A 25,101-nucleotide genomic window follows, 5' to 3' on the forward strand; every position below is an offset into this window, starting at 1 on the left:
CAATTCACTAGATGATTGCTAGAAACTGATACGTAGGAAGATTGTGTATAAGTTGATTTTTATATAAAAATACTCATACTGTCTCTTTTCCCCCCCACAAAGAAATTGCTCAGGAAGCAAAACCCCTAATTTTTTTAATTTTGTATTCTGTTGTGCCTACCTTTTTGCTGGATAGCTTCTAAAAAGAAGACACAAAGCTTGTTGAATGTGCTTAAGTGTTTGTTCCACTAATATTTGCCTTCATAAAGCAAATTAATGTTTTAATCCTCTTTTCCCCCAGTAAGAGACATCTTATTGAAACAGTGTTTATTGTAAAGAGTACATTGACATGCTAAAGGTCTTCACTTAAGAATATCATCTCTATTCTATAAGGAGCATGTGAAGTTTTAGATTTTTTTTAAAAATTCCGAAGAAGCAATAATGATCAAAAGAGGTAGTTGTGAGTTAATTACGTTTGAATAAACGTATCATGTAAAACTATTAAGATTAGGACATTGCAATAATCTAGTAATTGCAATAATCTAGTAATCAGTACATTTAATAGCAGGTATATTACCTGAGCTTTTCAGTGGAACATCTATAGTGTTTTCACGAAACTTTGTAGAAAAATAAATGGATATTCCACATTAAAATAGTAGGAAAACATTTAACTATTGTACTTAACAGATTAATGACACATTTCTTGCATCATCGGGCATTTTCACTGAACTCAGCATTCTGTCTTCAACTTCATTTTTCTTATACAGTATTACACCTTAAGAAAGCTGTAGATGGCATGTGAATTACTTTGCTTCTTGTTTTTTTTCTGTTCTCCTAGGCCTAGTAGATGCTGCAGTCGATGCAGCTTCCCAAGCAGGTGTGTTTGTATATTGCATGGCCAATCTTTCATTGGGTGGCAGATTTAACAGCTACTGACACTTGCTAATCATGGTCTCTCTTTGGGCTTTCAGCTTACTGACATTAACTTTTACTGGGCTGCAGCTTTGATACTGTGTTTCATACTCACAACTTTCTTTTTAACAGTTGCTCACAATTTCTAAGTGCAATACATTAGTAAAGTGAAACAGATTCATTTAATAACCATCATCTTAGTCGATTAGTTTGCGAGCACAGGTAGTAGTAATACTTTGCTTTTAAAACTGCAAATACATTGGTTGATAATACTTTTACCAAATATGACTTCTGTATTGACATACGATGTTTAAGCAAGCAAGCATGATGTAAGATGATGGTCCCCAAATATTCTGTATTGTGTAATGCAAAATGGCCACTATCTGGTGACTTTTTCCCCCTTTTTCTTTCATTTATATGATAAAAGATCCTTATCCATAAATCCATTACTCTGCAATATTCCTCGTTTAAAAAATCAACAAGCATTTTGTGATTGCAGTATCTGTATCTGTTATACTGGTGAATCACATTATAAAGCGTTTATCCTGATATTATTTTTGGCTATACAAAATGTTAGGAAATGTGTGCATGATGAGCCCAATTCAGTGGGAGTTGACTAAGCATCTCCCCTCTGTGTATTGGAAGCCTTAGCTCTGCTGGGAAGAGATCACAATGCGCCTCCTGTTCACGTTAATGTAGCCCAAATCCCAGAAGGAGTGTTGCCGACACAGAAAGCATCAGTGTCACCAGATAGTCCAATAAGGCCTCCAACATCCAATGTGACTGGAGTGGCATTGGAAGGCAATCTGTTCCAGTAGGCCACTGTAGGCCGTAAATATGCTAGCATTTCCCCACATCGTGAAAAGCATTTTTTTTAAAATGAAGGGCAGGGGACGGGGGAAGTAAGGTGTTTAAACACAACACCGATGACAGAAAATCTCCGTTGCAGGTAAGAAATTTCCTTCGCTGTCCTTTCTATAACTCACCAGGTGAAGGTCTATAGTGTTTTCACATTTAAACGTTGTATGTGCCATTTCATGGACCATTTTTTTTGTTAACTTGGATCAGTCCTACTGGATGAGAAGACAGTTGGGTTTTAATGCCATCATACATTTTCCCCAGTACTGAATGAAATATATGCAGTTATGATTTGTTACGGTGACCCATGTACATGATTAATCCTTAAAATTGGTGTGTCCTAAAGTAAACTGAGAGTGTTTCAGCTTTCATTCTGGGGTTTTGTATGACTTTTTTGTGATATCTTCCTTCCATACCTCCCTCTTTTTATTGAGAGATACCACATAATTCTGGTAAAACCCAAACCTATTTCCATCCTTTATTATACTATAGCATGAATACATTGTTTTGGGAGTGAATTTGTTCTGATAGGCTGAGTTAACTATTCCTATCCGAAACAACAACTGATGCCTTTATAAAACAGAGTTGCTGGCGGAAACAGAAAAGCTCATGAAGGAAAAAATAGAGGTGCAGCGGCAAGCAGAAAAAGAATATGACTACCTTCACAAGCAGGTGAAGGCACTGGAAAGTGATATAGAGGAGCAGGTCAGCCGATATTTGGAACTGGAGCATGAAAAAAATGCAGAACTGATGGATCTAAGGCAACAAAACCAAGCTCTGGAAAAACAGCTTGAGAAAACAAAAAAATTTCTAGATGTAAGTAAGAGATGGGTTGCAAATCCTGCTAGCCATATATGACAGAATTTTTTAAAAGTGGGAGAGAGACAAAAAGGCCATACTCTAATTTAGTTAATACTGCACATTAAAAAAGCTTTCTGTGCGTTTTTACATTTTGATGCAGATTACTTTTTTTTTTTTTAAATGCACATTAAAAATGTAGGTGTTCTTAAAAGGAATGAAGAACAATGTTGATCACAATTTCAGAATTTAAAATTTGTTAAATGCAGACTTGATAATAAAAAAAATTTATTTCGGACCTTGAAAAATACTTTAGGAAAGCATATAGCCACACCCTGACATCTTATGAAACAATGTGTGAGATAAGATGGTTATATTTTAGAGATGTATTTTTCCAGACATGATGAGTAATAGAGAATCATTAGTCATAGTACAGTGGAACCTTGGGTTGCGGACGTAATCTGTGACGGAGGCACGCCCGCAACCTGCAGCGTTCGCATCCTGAAGCGTTCTGGTCCTTCCGGGTTTCCCACGGTCCGTAACCCAAAAACACGTAACCTGAAGCGTCCATAACATGAGGTATGACTGTATTCTAGAGATGGCCCCAAGCGTTTGTGTATTTATTAAGGTGGCCCATTTGAGTTGATATCTAAAGAGCAGCCTAGAGTACAAGCAAGCACATTAAGCTCTGTGCCAGAAAAAGAATTGCCAGTGCTTTGTCAAGCATCTACAATATTTAGGTTCTGCCTTGGCTGTCTGCAATGGCACTATACTGTATATAAAAATGTATTGCTATCAGCCCTGCCACAAATGTATATAGACAGTAAGGCGTGTGCCAAATATCTACCCGCTTTCTTGGGCCCAGTGCTTGTCACATTTTCATAGTCATAAAGAAGATAAGCCATCTGACTACAGTACTTTGATAAAACATCAGTGGTTATGTTCCAACTAGAAAGTTGATTTTCTGTGGACTTCTGCTATTTACTGGTAACAGATGTTTTAATGTGTGTGTGTGTGTGTGTGCGCGCGCGTGCGTGTGTGTGTGTGTGTGTTATTGATAAAAGTAGAAGCACTGTGGTATCATTACATTCATTTTGGAAATTTTGTTTAGTTTTAAGTAAAATTGAAAACAAGATACCATGAGTTAATTTTGAAGTTCATTTGAACATGTTTGCCATAAGAAATATAATGGTTACATTTTCAGGAACAGGCGATTGATAGGGAGCATGAGAGAGATGTTTTCCAGCAAGAGATTGTGAAACTGGAGCAGCAGCTTAAGATTCCCCAGAGGTTTCAGCCAGTCAATGAACACCAAAACAGAGAGGTAAGATACAGGTTTGTTGGTTTGTTTTACCATAAGTACATAAACTGAAATGTTGAAAATGTACAAAAATATAGTCCTCTGTTTGGACAACTGTCCAAGGTTTCATAATCCTTTGTTTATGACCATGGACAAGTATCATGACTGCATGTTCCTCTGTCACCCTTCCTACTTCCCAATTGCATGCCAGCTTTGGCACAAAGATCTGGTCTCGCAGTAAGCCAGAGTACTTTGTTATAGTCAAACTGGGGAATTCTGTCTTAATGTCAGTTAACAAACCAGAAAAATAAGATTTGAATTAAGCTAAAGGCTGCAATCCTTCACATATTTACTTTGAACAAATAAGGTCTGTTGCATGCAATTGGGCTACACATTATTATAACCACTTATTTGTAGAATTAATAGCCAAAACCATAGTTTTTTTTCAGGTGTGGTTTTTAGTTCATTTATTTCCTAATGGTAGTCCCAATGCAGTCAGTCAACACACTTGACAAAATCAAAGTAAGTTCCAAAGGCTGTATGCAAAGTAGGTTGGAGCAGAGGCTCTGTGGGATTCACTGGGAAGATTGAATAGATGATTTGTATTTACTGAACAGGGATAATGAAAGGGAAAACTTAGAATTTTGTAAATTTGCTTTTTATCATTAATACAGAAAGATATGCATCTTTTGTGGTTGTTTATCTTTCTTTCTTGAATTAGGGCAGTGTTTTTTCCATGTGGCAGGCATAGCTGACATAGTTTTAATTTGTGACACATTCCAGGGGTGAAGCGTGTTCACCTGTTTCAATAAAAACAAAATATTTTGAAGCATGTTTAAAGACTTTCATTGAAGCATAAGCTTTTGTGAACTAGAGCCCACTTTGTCAGCTAACACCACAGAGAGACTGATAAAGTGGGGGAAGTGCAAACCGTGGACCCAAAGGTCTATGGGTACAACTGCAGCACAAGCATCCTGGTGCTTGCCAGATGTTTTGCACTATAGCTGCGACTAGCCCCAGCAATGGGACTAATCTACAGAGTTATAGCAGTATCTTGGCAAAGGTGGTTCTACGATTCGTGTAAAATAATCACAGCAACCATATCATATCAGGAAGTAATCGTGGTTTTGCACTCTAGTGTTCTTTCCTCCCTGCAACTCTGTCTGCCTGCCATCCTGCCTGTGTCTGTCTATATGTTTGTCCATACATCAGTCTCTAATCTGGAAGAAGTTGCAGATAACCCTTCATTCATCAGATGAAATACTCCACCTGTGAAAGTTGAAATACATCTTTTAAGAGTTCAACAACTCACTCTTGGGTTTTGTTTAATTTGTGTTTGTGAAACAACATCCTTTTTAATTTGGCAGGCTTGAGCTTCTGCGTAATTTCTGTCTCTTGTACATACAGTTTGAACTGGTAGCTGTCCACCCACTGGGGAGTGTTTTGTTAATTGGTTTTCACTTGCTATCTTTCTTTGGCCAATTACTACTTCTTTCTCAATGAGGTCTTTCTGGCTGCCTCATAACTGAACATTCCATTTCAGTATGCGTGGCGGCCAACATCCTCTCTTTCCTCTCAATGTGATTTCTCTTGAGTCTTCCATCTTACTTGCCTTTATTCTCTTGGCTTCTGGTTAGTAAGTAGCTCCTTGTACCTAAATACTTCAGAGACTGAAAGCTTTCTTCTTACTTCCTGCCTCTTTTTCTCCTATGCAATTTAACTCGGTTAACGTTATAGTAAATTTGTGTTTGAACTTATGACCTACATTAGCATACATCTTCTGGAGCCTTCATCAAAAGAGTTCTTCATCCTTAATATTTCAAGAGGTTTGAAATATCGTTCCTGCCTATTGTCACCAGGTTGAGCAGTTAACAAATCACCTCAAAGAAAAAACAGACAAATGCAGTGAGCTTTTGCTCTCTAAGGAGCAACTTCAGAGAGATGTGCAAGAACGGAATGAAGAAATTGAGAAATTAGAGTGCAGAATCAGAGAACTGGAACAAGCTTTAATGATCAGTGCAGACAGTTTGCAAAAGGTATTTTTTTGTGGACAATGTTTTATATATTTATTATCAACAAGAACATTCAGTTATTTAATTGTGAATTAAAGAGATGTGATAGCTAATATCCTTACTTTAAAGGTGGAGAAGCAGTTTGGCTCTACAACAATAAGGGGAGAATTGCCCCTTGAAGCACAGTTACAGGCTGAGCAAGAAGCTGTAGACAGGAAAGAAAAAGAGGTAGAGTATCCCTTTCAATTATGCAGATAAGTTAATACTTCATATAATTCATTTCAGTCCAACTTCACAGGATGCAGAGTATGCAGAGGGTCAGAATAGTCACATGGCTCCACTGTATGAGCCTGGCTTTCTTCTGCGGGCCAGACATGTGGCCTAGATGAAACTGCCCCCCCCCCCCCGAGTGGAGGTAAGAGGAGCAAAGAGAGCCACATACCACATTCATGGCAAATGTATATGCGACCACATAGCTTGGGAGCCCCAAGGCAAAGGCAGGGCCATGGTATGGTATGGCTGCTGCTGCTTAGATATAAGCCAGCTCAAATGTTGCTTAGCTCATTGTGGAGGGGAATGATGTCTGGAAGAGGCCAGCACATGCCCTTTTCCAGACCCTGTGACACAACTTGTGGTCTCCCCATACCCAGCCACCTGGTCAGTTTGGATACTTTTAGCCTAGGAGATCACAGTTGCCTCTTAAAAAACCTGAGTCATCTACAGGTTATACAGCTTCACCACCAGACTTGATGGGTGTTTAGTATTACTATTGTGCCGCTCTGCAGTGTTCTCTAGCCACAAAGTGCAATGCACCATCCTGATATAATAGTGGGCGCCCATTTAAAATCTCAGGGTGCTGAATCACTGTGCCCTCAGCCACAGACAAATAGCCCCACCAGCTCTTGTAGGTCCTTTGTCACCTTCCTGAAGGAACAACATCTCTGGAATAATCTTCAGGATGTGTGTAGCCATTGTATATCTAGTGCTATATTGAGAATGGGGGAATAGAAGAAATGAGCTAGCATCCATCCATAATTCTCCCTGTTCATTGTAAAATTGAGTATTTTTTTAAAAGACTTTAGAATTAGAAATTAAATACAAACATTTGTTTCTGAAAATAAGTATGGTCGTAAGATTGCAGAATGGTTTTTTATTTTTATGGTTTTTGCTTGTTTAAAAGACGTTATCCCTTTGACACTTACCTTGGGTATATAGATCATAAATCTTGAAGAACAATTAGAGCAGTTTCGCGAGGAACTAGAAAACAAAAACGAAGAAGTACAACAGTTGCACATGCAATTAGAAATCCAGCACAAAGAGTCCACTACAAGACAACAAGAACTTGAGCAAGAGAATAAATTTTTCAAGGTAATTATCTGGAAAGGAAATCCGGTATTTCCCACCCATCTTCTTCTCTTGAATGAACACATCTGCAAATCATGAGTTTTTAAAACTTTTAATGCATAACATCCTGGTTTCTTCTTTTTTAAAAAGAATATATTAATATATATCTGTATATTCATCTTGTAAATGGAAAAGAATGAGAGAAACACAAGTTACATTATTTGCCGCTGTTTTTTTGTCTGTAGGAGGATATGGAAAAAATGGGACTAGCTATCCAGAAACCTGAAGATACTTCTATAAAGGGTCATCATGCAATTGCTGGAAAATTTGTGCAGATCATACAGGAAAAGGAACAGGAAATAAATGAACTTCATGAACAAATTTCAAAACTGCAACAGCAACTTGAAATTACAACAGATAACAAAGTACATGGTTTTGGGAATCTTTTGTGGGAGCCTCTCTTTTCATTGTGAGATGTAAAATCAAGACTTCCGTATAAACCAAACAGTTTAAGATGTTAGAACGTGGGTTAGGCCACACTGCATTTAGAAATCCATGTCCTGATTTTCAAAATACAGTTCTCATGGATTCTGCTTTCTCTTGATATATTTATTGAAATCTTAATTTCTGTGTAGTGGTAGATAATTGTGCAATTTTAGTCACAATTCCTCTGTAGGATAACTGGAGCAATATAAACATACATAATCTGAGTAGTGATTATCAGGATGCTAATGAAATGTATCATCTCCAGTACAAGTATTTATACAATGGGTTGTACTCTAATGCCATCTGCTGGATTTTGCCTAATTTCTGCCAGAGGTTTGCAGAAAAAATACGTTTTATAACTGAAATTGTGATTCTAGAAAGTTGCTGAATTCTTCTTGCAAACTTAGGATAGAGTGTCAGTGTATATTTTACAGCAAAGCACAAAAGGCAGACCAGTTTTTAATAGTTTTCAGAGTGCTGATGCCAGTTACTGTGAAACAAAGTGCTTCGAAAAGCAAAATCTAGTGAGTCATAATATTTCTCTGTTCCAAGTTATAATAGTATTCCTGCTATTTTCAGGTTTTCAAAAGAGAAACTTGTTCTGGATCTTCCCTCCCCTCCTCCTTTCAATTTCAGGATCCCATATTTCTGTTCCTTTCATGACTACATGCCTAAAATCACTACTGTTGCTACTCATTTAGATATGTTACTTGTTCTTCAAGTTATGTAGCAAGTCCTCCACACAGCCTCCTTTGTATTAGCAATAGAGAGAATTCACTAGCTTTATTTATATGTCTTTTCAGGAATTGCTATATCTTTTGGAAAGAGGAAGACAATTATTTGTAGTGCTTCCCATAAATCCTGTGACTTTATCTTGTATCATTAAGATGTAAAATATCTAGAGCTTCTGAGTTTTCTGGTTCCATCTAGTTGTTGTTTTTTTGTATTTCTTTTAATTTTAAGATTTTTGTGGTGGCTAATAAATGCTTTCTGCATCCTTTTGCTGAGAAAGCAAAAAGAAAGAGTTTTACTAGGTGAGGCCAAAGTCCATCCAAAACTCTATTCTTGAAGTTGTTATAAATCAATCACTGTCATCTATTCAAAGCCAATATTTCAGCTATTCTACATTGGTCTTTTGAATCCATTCTATTTATACTTCTCTTTCTGTTTCTACCTTTCAATTCCTAGCATTGAAACTCTTCCTGAGGTTTCTAAAGCACACCTTCCCCATGTAGCTACTTCTGTCTTCCTCTAAATTATTTGTCTGAATAATTTGAATCTTCTTACTTGGTCTTTACACCTTTCCCTCTTTCTAAACAGATTTCTTTTAGATAAAATTCTGGAACATTCCTTGTATGGTTGGCAACTTATCTCTTGGATCATTTTGCCTTCTTCATAATAATACACCAGTGAAATAATATGCTTTATTATTTTTATTTCTTCTGCTACTTCATAGTGTCCTTCCCCGCCCCCTTACAAAATCTCTTACATCTGTATAGTTGCCACTGTTTTGTAAAGTCATGATTTCACAGCTTTTGAATAGTCACCGGTTCTTTTTTCTCTCAGTCAAATGGCTACTAGCCACAGTGGCTATGTTCTCTCTCACTATCAGAGGCAGTATGCATCTGAATGCATGTCAGGAATCACAAGTGGAGATAGTGCTATGGGCTTCCCATAGGCATCTGGTTGGCCACTGAGAGAACAGGATGCTGGACTAGGTGGGCTTTTGACCTAACCCAACATGGCTCTTCTTACGTTGTTAAATGTATCCCACCTTTAAAAAAAATAAAAAAGATATGAGGCGTTGATTGTATGAGTTTCTCTTTTTTCCAACCATATAGAGTCGTACCTTGGTTTTCGAACAGCTTTGTTTTTGAACGTTTTGGCTCCCGAATGCCACAAACCCGGAAGTGACTGTTCTGGTTTGTGAACTATTTTTGGAAGCCAAACGTCCCATGGGGCTTCCACGGTTTCCGATTGGCTGCAAGAGCTTCCTGAAGCCAATCAGAAGCTGCAGTTTGATTTCCATACGTTTTGGAAGTCAAACGGACTTCTGGAACGGGTTCCGTTTGACTTCCAAGGTACGACTGTACTTAGATAATATAGCAACTTCATCAGTGTAGGAAGATGTGGAAATTACCCTATGATTCTGTAACTTAGGAGACCAATCAGGCTCCTTACTTATTCATTTTTTTGTTGTATGTTTGGACTGTGGAAAATAATGTTAAGTTCTAGTAACTAGGGATATAACAGTGGTTTTGTCGAAATAACCAGCACTCTGGAGAGTTCTTTTTTGCAAATGGCAAATGGGAGTTCAGTAACTAGAATGAAGCTGAGGAGCTGAGATATAGGAATAGTTCTGGCAGAGAAAATATCAGTTGAATTAGAGTTACACAAATTACTCTCTAAGCTGCTTGTATATCTGCAGACATAATTGATCAAAAAGCACTATGAAGCGACTTGGTCCTGCATATAGTCCCTTTGAACACAGTGAATTTTATATTCCCCAGTGAATTTTATATTTTCCAGAACTTGAAACATTTAAGTGGAAAATACTATGAAGTTTATGTTTGGACAAACCAAAATTCTTAAATAACTCTCAGAAACATTTGGTTCTTAAAACTTCCATGCGAAGGTAGATTGATTGGCACTATGCAATCAATCATATATTGATAATATTAGGAGTTGTTTATGTAAGCAAGTTGTTGGAATCAATTCCAGAACTGTCTACCTCTTTTGGATAATTAAATATTTTTTATTTCTTTGACCACCTAGGTGATTGAGGGCAAAAATGAGCACATAAGGGAACTGGAGGCCCAAATAGAATATTTAAAGAGCGATCAGGAACGTGTGAAGCAAAACAGCGAACAGGAACTTGAGCAGCTAAATGACGTTATTGAAAAACTCCAGCAGGAGTTGGCAAATATTGAGCACAAAGTACCGCTGGACTTTTCTTTGACTCAGGAAGATGCAGATAACTTAAAATACCAGCTTGATATCGTGTTGGCAGAAAAGGAAGCTTTGGTGAAACAAGTGGAAAATAAAGATGTAGAGGTTTCTGTCATGAAGAATGAACTTGAGGAAACAAAATTAAAGATGAGCAAGTTGGAGAAAGAAGTAGATGCACTGAAGAAAGAACATGAGAAAAATGAAGGAATACACAGAAACATGCAGATGGACAGTGGTGTGGCAGAAATACGAGGATCAAGCCAACTGAAAACTGAAAGTCAGAAGAAAACTAAAATGTTAAAAAATGAAACCCCTCTTGGCTATGAGGAGGAAAATGCCAAAGATTCTTCCAGCACAAAGTTGCAGCAGCTTCAAGAGGCTTTGGAGGAAAAGGATTCAGAGCTAAAGAAACATGGCAATCAGCTCACGGATTTAAAAGAGCAAGCCCAGGCTGAGTCAGCGGTGCTTAAACAGAAAATAACAGAGCTGGAAGAAACGCTTGAGCAGAAAGTTGCTGCAGCCCTTGTGAGTCAAGCTCAGCTGAAAGCAGTTCTGGAGCAAAGTAAACTTCTCCAAGAAATGCAGGTGGTTTCAGGAGACGCCTTAGAAGCTATAAAAACTATTTCAGCGGAGAAAGGAAACAGCAAGCCTGGAGAAGATGCAGGTTCTATATTATCTTCATTATCCAACAAACTTTTGGAAATGGAGAGCCAGCTGGCAGGTGCACAGAGCAGCCTGGAGCTAGAAAAAGCAAAGGTGGAAATTGCACAGAAGGAAGCAAAGGAGAAGGAAGAGAGACTTGCTGAACTTCACCAGCTACTAGCAGAAGTAGAAGAAAAGCACAAAAAGGAGAAAGCAAAGAGTTCTAAGCAAGAAAAAACGCTTACTGCTCAGGTTTGTGTGGCCCGAAAATATCTGCTCATTCTTCTTTTATGGAGTAGGTGACTTTTCACAAAATATGGGTGAGGTGATGTTGGAAAACACCATATACATGACCAGAAATGTTTCTGCAATAGTTCATCAAGTCTCCTTGCACAGTGGGCAACAGATTTCTCAGTTGTAAGGAAACTTGTATCTTTTCGCTTTGCTTATCATGAACTATTGCCGGTTCTATCAGATTATAATAATACTAGCTGCATAACTGTGCAAGGTAGAAAGAAGCACCTTCCCATCAATATACTTCAGTAAATTCTAAAAGGTCACCCAATTAAGTATTACTGTTTCTGAGGATGGATTCCAAAGACCATGTGTGAACCTCTACCCTCCTGCTGGAAATACTTTGGTTTCCTTTTGTGCAGTCTGCAGGTTGGAGTGGGAAGGAGCTGCTTACCTGGTTTCCCAGTACCTGGGTCTCTTGCTAGTTTCTGAGATGGGGAGGGAGCAAGGCAGTGGGGAAGTTGGTGCATTGCAGGCAAGTGGTGGGAGTTCCAGATTGACGGTGCTGCATCACCTGCTATATGCCAGCATCCCTGCTGCCCGCCAGTAACTGGCAGTGACCCCAGCATTGGGACGCAAGGTAAGCAGTACAGCCCCACCCTGCTCTGCCCACCAACTGCTACTGCTTGTGCCTTTCAAATAACCGCTGCTGAAAATGAGTAGACATTTTCTCTTGCTGATTCAATGCAAGTAGCTTCAGACAAGTTGTAGCACACTCAAAGAAGCACTTTGCTCGGCATGGGCTCTTGGAATCGTAGCTTTAGGTTATTCCATTTAATGCCATACTGTTGTGCTCTAAGTGCTAAAGGTAATACTGGCCTGGTATGCATGATGTGGTAAGTCAGGCTTCCTCAACCTCGGCTCTCCAAATGTTTTTGGCCTACAACTCCCATGATCCCTAACTAACAGGACCAGTGGTCAGGGATGATGGGAATTGTAGTATTAAAACATCTGGAGGGCCGAGGTTGAGGAAGCCTGTGGTAAGCTGTGACTCGCCATGACCTGCTGAATATGCACACTAGGCCAATATCTGTATTGTAGTACTCAGTGGCCTTTTCAAATGCTTCAATGGACTTCTTTAATGACCCAGAGCGCTTCAGAGACACCACATCTTAGCTGCATGGTCCTGATTTCATTGGTTAGCAACCTAATGAACTACTTAAAGCTTTGTTGCACAGCTTATGTCACAAGGAATCATGATATCAGGGTTGTAGTAGCAAATAAGCAAAACATGCCTGGGCTTATAGTCACAAAATTGGGGTTTTTTTTGTACATTGCTGTGCAGGTGGCTAAAGAATTGAGTGAAAACGAAGAAAGAAATATACTGTCTGATGATCCTGAACTAGAGAGAATCAGAGCTGAGTCTGTTGCTGCTAAGGAAGAGCTTAATAGTTACAGAGAAAAGGCAGAAAAACTTAATGAGCAGTTAATGGTAAGAACTGAACATTGCCATAATTATTTCATTTTGAGCTAATGATTGCTTGCAATATTTTCATAAAAGACTGTTTGGTTGAAGGGTGGTATTCTTATTCTTATATCAATTTGCATGATGTTTTTCCACATAAATGTGCCCAAAGCTACCTATGGGGTTTTTAAATTAAACAATTTAAGGAACTTTACCATTTTATGTTTGTACAACTTCTATTTCTGAAAATGTCCGTGTTTAACTTACAGTTGAATTCCCTTGTTTGTTTTTGTGAGTTACATTGTAATGGCCACTGGCTGCCAACAATAAAAATCTGACTTTTTGACCACTTTTAAACCACTTCAGATGTTTTAAACTCGATGCTTTGAAAAAGGTATTTGAAACACCTGTAATTCTGATCCATTTCTAGGTAAAAGAAACAAGTTTACTTCGTCTCGAAGAAGATCTAAGGCAAACCAAAGATAAGCTGGCTGAGGCAGAAGAGAAAATTGAAAATTATGTAAGAAAGGAAAAGTGCGTTGAAAAGTTAGAGGGTGTTTGTATCAATAGAAGTGATGCATCATGTCAGACTGACAAAGCCCTGCACATCAACAGCTGCAACCAAACTTCACAGCTCCTTGTGAAAAATGAGGAAATTCAGATTGATTTACAGAATGGGTGTTCTGCAGAGGAAGTTGCAGAAATCATAAAAGAATTCAGTGAAAAAATTGACAAAATGCAGGAGCTACATGCTGCTGAGATCATGGATATGGAGACCCGGCATATCTCGGAATCGGATGCACTAAAAAGAGAGCAGTTTATTGTAGTGCAGGAATTAACGGAGGAATGTAACACTTTGAAGGATGTCATAGAAGCCCTGAGAGATAAAGAGGTGTGTATTATCAATAATGTCACAACACTTCCATTTTCAATAAGAGGGTTTGCAGGGTGCCTACAAGGGAGTTGCACCAGTCATAGCATCATGGAGTTCTATCACTATCAGATAAATTTCCGTAGTTTCTCATCAGTCCAGGGGAATCCAGTGATAATGTGGGAAGAATGCCCAACCTTTTTCTTGCAGGCTTCCATAGATGGTGCAGATGGTGATGTTCTTTTTGTGGCACTCATGGCTATTAGAAGTGAGCACATGTGGTGCTTCTGAAACTAGCACTCTTCATAGGAAATAGCTGCCTTATTGAGGGTTCCCTGGGGATTAATAGGGATAAGAGGAGAGGGAGGGTATAAGGAAAGGGGTCTGGGAGGGCTTTGAAAGGGTTTATGATAGGACTTGGCATCTGGAGGCCCTTGGGGAACAAATCTGCCCTTGTTGGGGGAATACTGATTAGTTCTCCAATATCTTTTTATAGAAAGGTTGTGGATGTGGACATGAATTGGATTCCCATAGAAGTGCTGGTCAGGGATTTAATGGAATCAACATTTTAAAGTGGGCCTCAAATACTTTTTCCTCTAAATTTCAGTGGCTGGTATAAATTGCAGAGATGTTATAAATTGTTGAAAGCAAGCTGAATTTAAGCTGGGAAGGTTGGTTGCTTTTGTGCTGACCTTGTAAATGATAATGAAGTGTGGTTGTATTTAAAACAACAACAACAACTAGTAGTTGTGCTGGTTGCTTTTGTTATTGTTTTCTTTAAAAAGCAGTTCATCCGTTTATTACAGTGAACTCAATCTTGATCTTTAGATTTATTTATTTATTTTGAATTTTAGGGGATCCCTGGCATAGCACAACCCTCATCTTCTAATGCTAGAGATGGATGCTCCAGTGGTAAGAGAGCAATGTTTTTTCTCTGCATGCAGATTCAATTCCCACTATCTCCAAATATGGTTGAGAATGTCTCCTGTCTCTTGCTGCATTTGGCAGTATTTCCCTTTCCAGAAGCCATGTTGATTTGTCCCAATGATTTGCCTGTTTTAGACTCTAGTTCAGACTGGAGCCAAGGAGCATATCTTGTACCAAGCCAAGGATCAGATGCTGTATCAGAAGGAATAGGAGATGAAGGTGAAGAATCAACAGATATTCTTCCAAAGGGAATAAAGGTAAACAAGGGGATTTTACACCAGTATAATCTGGAATCCATTGCAACAACTATTACAGAGATTAGAGGGGAGATGTAGAAACAGAAAAACATGCATACTGTTTGAGGAGCCAACATTTCCTCTTTGTTATAGTCATTGCTCTGGGCCAATTTGAGCATTATGAGGAGAAAATTACAATCTTTCACTTCCATTTTTATATAAATCACAATTCCGCCTTACTTCCAAATTTGAGGTTGTTGGTTTTTTGTTTTTTTTAAAAAAACTATGGTTTCAAAGCAAGTCATAAACTCAAAAAGTAGGGCAAAATGAGGCTCTTTGGGTTATTGAAAAGTGATAGCTTCCAATCTTGTCTTTACAGCCATGAAGGTAGGGAGAGAGTGTTCAAGCCCAAGGCACGTGCAAGTTTGAGCACTTAGGGGGACAGTGGCTCCCCATTGTCTTTGGACTGCCCCTTTATCTTTGCATGGCTGATTTGATATGATGTGCTCAGAATGGTAAACAACAAACAGCATGATTTTATAACAGCTTTTGGCTTCTTTTTTTAACAGGGATTGCTAAGAGCTATTCATCGGGAAGGTGAACAGATTATCTCTCTCTCAGAATCTCCTTATAAGGAAAGTAACGTACATTCTCTTAAACAAGGTCCAGAATTTTGGCTAGAAGAACGTAAGGCTTTCTTGGGCACTGTTTCATCTTTGAAGGATGTAATTGCAAAAATGCAGATTCACAGGGACACTGAGGTAATTATAACCGCAAAACTGCTTAGTCTTCATGGTTCGTACTAGATGCCTTTTTCTTTACATAGGTTAATGTGAAATATTTGTTGTGCATTCTTTGATAGAAGAGGGCTATGAAGGGCGAAAAATTGACTGCAAGTAAATTTAAGTTCCTTGCTAAATCGCATGCAAGTTATTTTTAAGTTTGGCCATTCCAAGCAGAGATAAGAAACTGATCTAATTCTTGCCATATGTAAATCAATCCTATACAGGTCAACTTAGTAGTGACTCTCAATGTGTTCAGTGGGACTTACTCCTAGGAAGGTGTATATAGAATTACAGCCCAAGTCATGCAAGCTCCAGAGAACTTGTACACACTCAGCATGACCTCTGATTTTTCTGCTTTGAACAGTAACCTACCAAAATCACAAGCAGCTTTTCAGATACCTTTGATTCAAAAGTGGCTTTGAAGACTTTGAAGGCAGAAGGGCCAATACCTAAATAACAAAAAGTAAAGACTGGCCAGTCATATACAAAAGCAATCAAACTGAGAATGTGGTCATATTCTTTGTTACATTTTTAGTTGGATTTAATTATTATTTTAATTAAGCAAAGGGCAAAAGGCTCAAGAATGACAAGGTTTAATGCAGAATCCAGCACAATAGTACTCCTAAAATGAAGGGGAGGTTGCAATATGGCTCACCTTCCCTGGCCCTCTAAGCAAAACTAAACCCAACAACAACTATATTGAGAGTTTACTCAGCTTCTCAGTTGTTTACAAAAACTGGACCTAGCACTCACACATATTATTGGAGGCATCAGGCCCCAGTTGTCACACTTAACACACTGAAGTGGAGTTGTCTCCAGATTCCAAATGTTCTTCTACAACATGTACCACAAGCTTTACTCCAGTTACCACCACAGCTAGCCCAGAATCTGTTCCAGCAATTTGGGCCACCTCAAAACATGTATGCAGCTTCTTTGAGTATTACTGATGACCACATTCTTATTGTGATGAAATGGAGATTGAAAATCTTGTACCTGGCACAAATGAGTAGCAACAAAATATGTTGAAATTAACTCTCCAGGAAGGCAACAATGAGTTGCATTCAGGCAATTGGCGCTGAATAAATGGTAAGCTATTTCCTCTTAGAAAAACAGCGCTCTTCAGTATCCCTCAAAAAAGCACAGGTATTGATTCCCAGTAGTATTTAAATATATTTAAATAGTATGCATAAGTTAAAAGTCAGATCAGTGAAAGTTAACAACAAAAAAGTTTGACGTGATGATATGACTACTTAATTGCATTCATGCCTTTGTAGTTTTATGCAGGATCTGAATCTTCTGAAGGTGTCTCAGACTGGCGAGCTGAACTTCTGTATGCTGTTCAACAAGTGTTTCAAAAAGAAAAGGACGTTCTTCTAGCAGCGTTTCAAATGGAGTTGGCTGAAATGGGCATTAGAGATGTAATGGAGATCGTGGATCAGTTGGAAAAGAGACTTCAAGAACAGGTAAGACTTACTCATGTATGGCAAAAATTGTGATTCTCTCTTGACAAACTTTTAAATTACTGTATTAAACTACAGAAGCTCTTCACATTGTGGTTTTAAATCCTAGCAATTGTCTTGCCTGTTGCTCCACAGTCTTGCCTGTCAATCCAGTGTCCAAAAGCATATCGGGGAAACAATTTATATACTGCTTCATCTGCCTTCCATGTTGCTAAGGTTGTTCCCAAAGAGTCAACTTTGAACTTCCTCCAAAACTGTAGTTTATAAACTTTTTCCATCTTTGACTGCAAACCTATACCTTTGTACCCCCTAAGCTCCATTGAAACTTACTTCTGGGTAGATATATATATAATTGCACTGCAACAGGAATATTTCCTTCACTTAAAAATGTAAATTGAAAAGCATTCTATAAAGATGTAGTGTCATGCTATTGTGATACCACAATGCTTTTATTTTATAGAAATACAGTTTAAGAAAAGTAGAAGACTTGTTATTGAAGATCACCACACAGAAATGATAAAACTATAAACATTAATAGTTATTACTGCTCCCTTGATGAAATCCTGCATGTTTTGCATTATGTGCTCTTCAGTGGCAAACACAATGTTCTGTATAAAATGCTTGAGATGACAATAACTTGCTAAATTGTGATTACTGAAGACACATTTTAGATAATAATCTGGGTTATTGCTCACTCATTTGGTGTTATTGTTCGTTCTTTTGTTTCTAATTGATAACAGCACATATTTCAGAGAACTGCTGTGGACTGCATTCAGAATGCGGATAGAAGAAGTCTATTAATGGAAATCAATTTATTGCGTGCTCAGCTGAACAACAGAAGAACTGATCTAAGGGGAGAACTAGAAATGGAGCCAAAATGTCACGGTAATTTATATGACTCTGTGCTGCTGTGTATGCTTATATATTCATGAAGGTAAAGGGACCCCTGACCGTTAGGTCCAGTCGTGAACGACTCTGGGGTTGCAGCGCTCATCTCGCTTTAGTGGCCAAGGGAGCCGGCGTACAGCTTCTGGGTCATGTGGCCACCATTTATCATCCCGCCAGAGCAGTACCTATTTATCTACTTGCACTTTGACGTGCTTTCAAACTGCTAGGTTGGCAGGAGCAGGGACCGAGCAACGGGAGCTCACCCCGTCGCAGGGATTTGAACCGCCGACCTTCTGATCGGCAAGCCCTAGGCTGAGTGGTTTAACCCACAGCGCCACCCGCGTCCCTTATATATTCATAAACATCTGCTAATAGATGGAGCCGTTGTTCTTATCTGAAAGGTGTTTCTACTTGGGTGTTAGGATGTCAAGTGGGATTTGGTTCCCCCTACAGTTGAATGCAAGCAAAGCCTTCCAAGGAAGTTGACTCTCCCTCCCTTGAAACCTCAGTTCTTTTTCTGGCCAAGCTAAGGAGGACCCTAGAGAAAAAAATGGGAGATAGGAAAACCAGACATAGACAAATGGATAAAAAGACAGTTACAAGTCTCCTTGTTGGACATGCCAGTTTCCCACTCATTGGTGGATGTATGGCATCCGAAGTGCTGTTAATTTTCTCCTCTGAACTGGGAGGCAGCAATGAACTTTGAAAGAGATTTCCACAGTCTCTTTGCCTACTTCAGGAGGCATGGCTAAACCAAAAATCGCCTCTTCTCTTGAACTGGTTATTTTGAAAGGACTGGTATGGATGGCAATGACAAAAGGACTATCTATAATTACACTTCATGGCTGATGGCATGGTTTTACTTGGCACCCTGGTAGTTTCTAGCTAACTCTGCTGATATATGAGACAAGAAAGCAGGTTTTATTTGCTTGTGTATATATTTACTAAGGCAGAATGGGGGTGACTTATTGGGGGAAATTCCACGTTAGATAACTGGGTGGGAACTCCTCAAACCAAGAAGTCTCTTCAGAAGAAGCAGACTATAAAACAACTTCAGGAGTTAAGGCTTTGAGAATTTCTCCTCCGTTTGCTTGTCTGCCTGAAAAGAGTGGGAAGAAGTCTTGCAGTTTTAGCTCCCTCCCTTCTGTATCTTGCTTGTCTGCTGCCATTCCCTCCACTGGCCAGGAGCCGTATTGCTTCTTCCAACTCTATTCAACCAGAGCCGCCACCTGCTGTCATCACTTCTAATGTGGGACAAGTTTGGGCCATGCACACAGTTGCCACCGCTCTGAACTGCACCTGCAAGATAGTAGTTGGAGCTCTGTATTTCAAGTGCCATTGGGTCTACCTCATTAGGCACCTTCTCCCTCATTCTACGTCTCGACCTCTGCAACACTCGATAATCTGGATGACAGACTCTGAAGCACACATGTCTTGGAGGTGGGTGAGGTGGTGCTTTTCCCCAAAGCCTTTCCCATCTTTGAAGGCTGCTTGCCTAAATGAAGAGGCACAAGGAAAAGCAGAGAATAGACAACAGACTGAGGGGAGGGCAAAATAAATCTGATATTTGTTTGTGACTAAGAGCAGTTCTGAGGCAAGCACAGAGACAGTCACACTAACTAAATAAATCTAACATACTGATAGGTAAACAGTCACAATACAGTACTGTTTGCCAAAAAGCTTGAGGAAGGAGAAGACTGAAGATGAGAGAGGTATGTCAAGGGTCTGTTCTGAGTGAAGGCATGAAAGGAACTGGCTTCAAGGGAGGGCGAGTCCACAACTTCCTGTGAAGTTACATTATTTCCTGCCTTTGAGCAATAAGGGGAGCCAAATCCCTCTTGGCAACATCCCAAAGCCATGGAAGAACTGTCTCTTCCTTTTCCTTCAGGCTAGTGCTGTCTTTCTTGACATATATGTGTTTGTACCTGTTTCTTTGCTACCATTTGCTGAAATCAAACGTGTTTTATAAATGATATATTGGACTTGCTACAGCCATTTGCTCAAGGTGTTTTTTTCGATCATAAAGGATGAGTGTGTACAGTCAGTTACTTATTGTTTGACTGCATATTCTCTAGAATTGTTGGGGTACAACATGGAGGTGCAAATGGAGCTCAGTAATATAAAGGACAAAGCAGCTGAGGTTCAGGAGCAGCTGAATTCTGAGAGGGTGATGGTTGCAGAACTGAAGAATGAACTTGGACAGACTAAACTGGAACTGGAAACAACACTGAAAGCCCAGCATAAGCACTTAAGAGATCTGGAAGCCATCAGGTGAGGTTCTCAGTGGTGGGGTCCTATAGTAAATCTGAAGTTTAATGTCGATATAAATTATATATCCATAATTTTTCATACAAAGTCAGTTTGACTTCTCTGGTTTTTAATTATAGAAAAAAACCAATGGCCTCAAACTGTAATAGCTATAATAGCTAATGTGGTATGGGGTTGGTTATTTTAAGCTGTTTAATTACTTAATTCAGGGCTTATTCACACTGAGCTTTCTACTCTTTCCAGGCACAGTCTGTGCTTTAAAGCTCCATGTTTTAGCATCCTTTTCTTATTTTATTTTCTTTATTTCTTTTTGCTCCAGAGCTTTGCCTGCGAAAACCTACTCTTTTAAAAGTCAATCAGAGAAAATAGCAATCCATGGATACCTGAATTAACGCTTGCTCTGATTGACCACTAAAGATCGGGTTTACATGGGGAAACATCTGGGGCAAAAAACAAAAAAAAAACCTTGAAAGAGGGGCAAAAGGTAAGGGTGGATAATCCCTTAGATTGACTTGCCTCATTTTGCTGACGCTTAAGAAAAAATATTCTACAAGGAACAACATGTTAACTCCACAAACATGGAGGGTCGGGATGATGTCGAATTAGTGGGCAAGGAAGGATTCAGTACTTCCTAAACAAATGTCCACCCCCCCTCATTACTATTAGGAGGCAAATATGAAGTTGAGAACCTAATGTTTCCCTTTTAACATGTAGTTTCACACTCAAGTGTCCACACACATGTGAATAATTTATCCTGTCCTAGTTACTTTCTTGAAAAAGGTTTATAAAGGCAACCTTGTCTTGACTTTTGTCAGAAATGAACTTAAGGGGAAAGCAGCTGAATTAGATTTGCTCAAAGACACCATGGCAAGTGAACAGAAGAAATCAAGAGAGCTTCAGTGGGCGTTGGAGAAAGAAAGGGCTAAAATAGAACGCAGTGAAGAAAGAGGAAAAGAAGAGCTTGAGGTAACAGTTCTTGACCCTTAAAACATTGTGAGCATGTGGAATGTAGTTATACAGAGCTATAGATTTTATCTAACTAAATAATGATGCAGCAAGCAAGGTGTGGATGTAGAAGCAGTGCGCTGACTGACAGTGTGTGACAGTGTGTGTTTCAGTACCTGAAGCCATATGTTCATCCTTTTAGGGACATGAGAAGCAGTCTTACGCAAAGTCGGACTTTTTATTTGTCCATCTAATTCAGTATTGTCCACTCTAACTAGCAGTAGCTGTTTAGAGTGTCAGGCAGAGGTCTTTTACATTACTACATCTGAGCCATTTAACTGGTGATGCCTGGAAGTAAGCCTGTGATACAAGGAATGTGTTCCAGCATGCTAGTCTCTCCCATGATGGACCGTATACTTCTAATAAGTATGTGAACTATTCCTCCTCCTCTTCCTTTGTACCAAGTTTAAATCTACTCGGCTGCCAAATGATGCCTGAGGTTTTTTGATATGCCAGTAGGTGGGAGTCTGAATCCCTTCAAGTTGTCAGAAATAAATTTACATTTCAGCACATTCTCAATAGGCACCCAAAAGACAGCAGAGGACTTTCTTCTTTTAACAAGACTTTTAAGCTGAGATATTTGCAGGTCTGCATCTGTAATATGTACCTTAATCCTTTTTATTGGAGTCAAGGGAAAAAAATATATTTAATGAAGAGACTCCAGCATTAGGTTAAGCCCTGCATTAGAATCACATCTAGTAAGATCTTCAGCCCCAGTAGTGTCAACATTCATGTTGTATTTTCAGATTCATTCAGACAGTTGTGTATCATTTTCTTTTTTCCTTTTGGAAGGATTTGAAATATTCCCTTGAAAATGAGAAACAAAAAGTTGCAGAACTGAGTAATCTTTTGGAGCTGGAGAGAGAGCTGTCAACTGATTTGCAAAAGAAGATCCAGTCCCAAGAAACCTTGAATGCAGCCCAGTTGTCCCAGGAGCGCAGCTGTAACTCTGAGCTTCAGGTACTCCTGGAATCTGAGAGATTCAGGGTTCTTGAGATAAACAGTGCACTAGAAAGGGAGAAAGAGTTGTGTGCCCAGCTTCAGGCAGCTGACCAGAAAAGTCAGGATGGAACTCTTACACCAGCTGAAGAATTACTCCAGGATCTGCAAAAACAACTGGACGAAAAGCATGACTGTATAGTTGCCCTGGTTAGCGAAACTGAGAAATATAAATTGGAAGTTGTGCAATTGAAACAACAGATGGAAAAGGAGAGGCAGGTGCAAAGAAAAGCTCTACAGACTGAGCAAGATGCTAACATCCTGGCACAGAAAAAAGTACACGAATTGGAATCCAAGGTAGAAGATCTTCAGTGGCAGCTTGGGGAGAAGAGACAACAGGTTCATCAGCTGCAATGTGAGGAAAAGAAATTGCAAGAAACAATCCAAGAATTGCAGCAAAGAGAACAGAGAGAAGAGCCCGGAGTAAAAGTGGAAAAAGCAGTATGTCAGAATCTAAATGAGGTATGGTAGCTTTTAGAACATAAAGTTCAAAATTGCAAGTGATTTTAATTGCCCGATAAAATTTGTAATTTCTAGATCATTGAGTCTTAACTTCATGAATCAAAATTGCTTTTAATTGGGGGGAGTGAAGGACAATTGAAAGCAAAATTTTAGGTATTTCATTAAGCTCTCCTAGCATTTGTCAAAAATTGCTATTGCGAATGCTAATAAATTTCATTAAGATAATTCATGCTCTGCCCTTCCATTGTGCTCAGGGCAGCTTACAAGAAGTTTAAATCTACTAAAAAGGGGGAAAGAAAAGACCAATAAAAACCAGCAACAGTTACAGATAACAATAGCTCAAAAATAAGTAGGATCATTTTTAAAAACAGCACCTAAAGGTTTGTGAGGTGCTTAACTTCATCTAAGCCAGTTATACAGTGGTCAAGGATATTTCATATATTGTTATGTAGCTAATGTCCTTGTACATGTTGTATAACTATTTGAAAATTATTTTCTAAATAGCCTTGCGTCATGAAGTATGCAGCTTGAAGCTACTAATAGTTGGGTTGTGTTTTTTTAATGCAGCCTTTATTTAAATGAAATCACCATTTATTCTTTGTAATTATGCAACTTGGTATCTTTTAATGTTACATGTCTAAAATAGTCCTATCAGTCCTTTCATTTAATTCAATAATAGGATTTTGTACTAGATATGGAAATTCAATCTCCCCCCCCCCTTTGCATGTACAGACTACTAGGGATACATCTAATGAGCGAACCAGAAAGTGGGTTTTCCAGCAGAAAATTGGAGGAGTTGAAACAAAAGAATTGTCCTATTCTGCCCTAGTTGGCATGGGAGATGCTACCAAGGAATCTCAAGATCTGCAGATGATTGGACAGAAGCTTATAATTGTGTCTTCCACATTGAAACATCTGGCTAACAAAGCTGCCCAAAGGTTAGAGTGATTTCTTGCTACTGACAATAACTGGATGTTCAGAAACCAATGACTCAGCTTACCCTTTTATTGTTAAGGTGGTTGGCTCTTTTATATTAGCAGCATGCCACATTTGGGGGGATGTGGACTTTAATTGACTGTGTTCACCTTGGGACAAAAATCCTCCCCTTGCTTCAGAAGGAGATAACATGCTTTTCTGATTGACATCAGAAAAGCACTATCCTTTTGGGATTAGGTCATTCTGAATGTAAACTTTGGCTACCTACCAATGCCAAAATGTATGAATCACTTGCTTAAATACGAGGAGGTAAAATATTTTGTTGACTGAGGTGAAGCAGCCCATCCCAAGATGCACAGAGTCGTACGTTTTATTCACAGGAGTCCCACTGAAATAAATAAACATGACTAAGTTGGGTCCATTAGTTTCAATAGATCTCCTTTGAGTACAACTTAGCTGAATACAGTCATACTTTGGTTCACAAACACCTTGCGAGTCAAACGTTTTGGCTCCCAAACGCCACAAACCTGGAAGTGAGTGTTCCGGTTTGCGAACATTATTTGGAACCCTAATGTCGGACGTGGCTCCCGCAACTTCCAGTTGAGTGCAAGAAGCTCCTGCAACCAATCAGAAGCCGTGCCTTGGTTTTTGAACATTTTTGGAGGTCAAATGGACTTGTGCCACTAAATTCCAGGAGTAATAACTTTAAAAGTAACAGTTTTCTTCCCTTTCATGATGTCCCAAATAAACTGCCTGAGCTGAAGCGGTTTGTGCAGAAGCAGACCATTATGGGTCCTTATAGCCCAGGGTGGTTTACCATGGCAGGCAATGACTCTCTGGATTTCATGCAGAAATCATATCCTGTGTTGCTGTCCCATATGCTTTAACTGGAGATGATGGGGATCAAAACCAGGAATGGGACACAGGTGGAGCTGTGGTCTAAACCACTGAGCCTCTTGGGCTTGCTGATTGGCAGGTTGGTGGTTCGAATCCCCACAGTGGAGTGAGCTCCTGTTGCTCTGTCCCAGCTCCTGCCAACCTCGCAGTTCGAAAGCACGCTAGTGCAAGTAGATAAATAGGTACTGCTGTGGCAGGAAGGTAAACAGTGTTTCCATGCACTCTGGTTTCTGTCACGATGTTCCGTTGTGCCAGAAATGGTTTAGTCATGCTGGCCACATGACCCAGAAAGCTGTCTGCGGACAAACACCGGCTCCCTTGGCCTGAAAGCAAGATGAGTGCCGCAACCTCATTGTCGCCATTGACTGGACTTAACTGTCCAGGGGTC

At 39.3% G+C, this 25,101-nt stretch overlaps 1 protein-coding gene across 12 annotated transcripts in view; it reads left to right on the forward strand.

The window, feature by feature from the left end:
- The window catches only part of AKAP9 (A-kinase anchoring protein 9), a 103,280-nt gene that overhangs the window by 70,930 nt on the left and 7,249 nt on the right, over positions 1 to 25,101 (forward strand). For 9 of the 12 annotated variants that reach the window (XM_080975595.1, XM_080975603.1, XM_080975604.1 and 6 more), the window contains 19 exons: positions 818 to 856; positions 2,333 to 2,565; positions 3,752 to 3,871; positions 5,707 to 5,883; positions 5,989 to 6,087; positions 7,075 to 7,227; positions 7,449 to 7,628; positions 10,465 to 11,532; positions 12,860 to 13,006; positions 13,410 to 13,871; positions 14,705 to 14,762; positions 14,913 to 15,034; positions 15,583 to 15,774; positions 17,073 to 17,261; positions 17,999 to 18,143; positions 20,222 to 20,417; positions 21,230 to 21,380; positions 22,212 to 22,880; positions 23,613 to 23,818. In XM_080975595.1, the coding sequence (XP_080831721.1) occupies positions 818 to 856; positions 2,333 to 2,565; positions 3,752 to 3,871; positions 5,707 to 5,883; positions 5,989 to 6,087; positions 7,075 to 7,227; positions 7,449 to 7,628; positions 10,465 to 11,532; positions 12,860 to 13,006; positions 13,410 to 13,871; positions 14,705 to 14,762; positions 14,913 to 15,034; positions 15,583 to 15,774; positions 17,073 to 17,261; positions 17,999 to 18,143; positions 20,222 to 20,417; positions 21,230 to 21,380; positions 22,212 to 22,880; positions 23,613 to 23,818 (4,606 nt within the window). The remainder of the gene's footprint in view (positions 1 to 817; positions 857 to 2,332; positions 2,566 to 3,751; positions 3,872 to 5,706; positions 5,884 to 5,988; positions 6,088 to 7,074; positions 7,228 to 7,448; positions 7,629 to 10,464; positions 11,533 to 12,859; positions 13,007 to 13,409; positions 13,872 to 14,704; positions 14,763 to 14,912; positions 15,035 to 15,582; positions 15,775 to 17,072; positions 17,262 to 17,998; positions 18,144 to 20,221; positions 20,418 to 21,229; positions 21,381 to 22,211; positions 22,881 to 23,612; positions 23,819 to 25,101) is intronic. The other 3 variants (XM_080975601.1, XM_080975597.1, XM_080975598.1) reach the window with 3 other exon arrangements.

Source organism: Podarcis pityusensis, assembly GCF_964106645.2.
Source record: "Podarcis pityusensis genome assembly, chromosome: 12".
NCBI lineage: Eukaryota > Metazoa > Chordata > Lepidosauria > Squamata > Lacertidae > Podarcis > Podarcis pityusensis.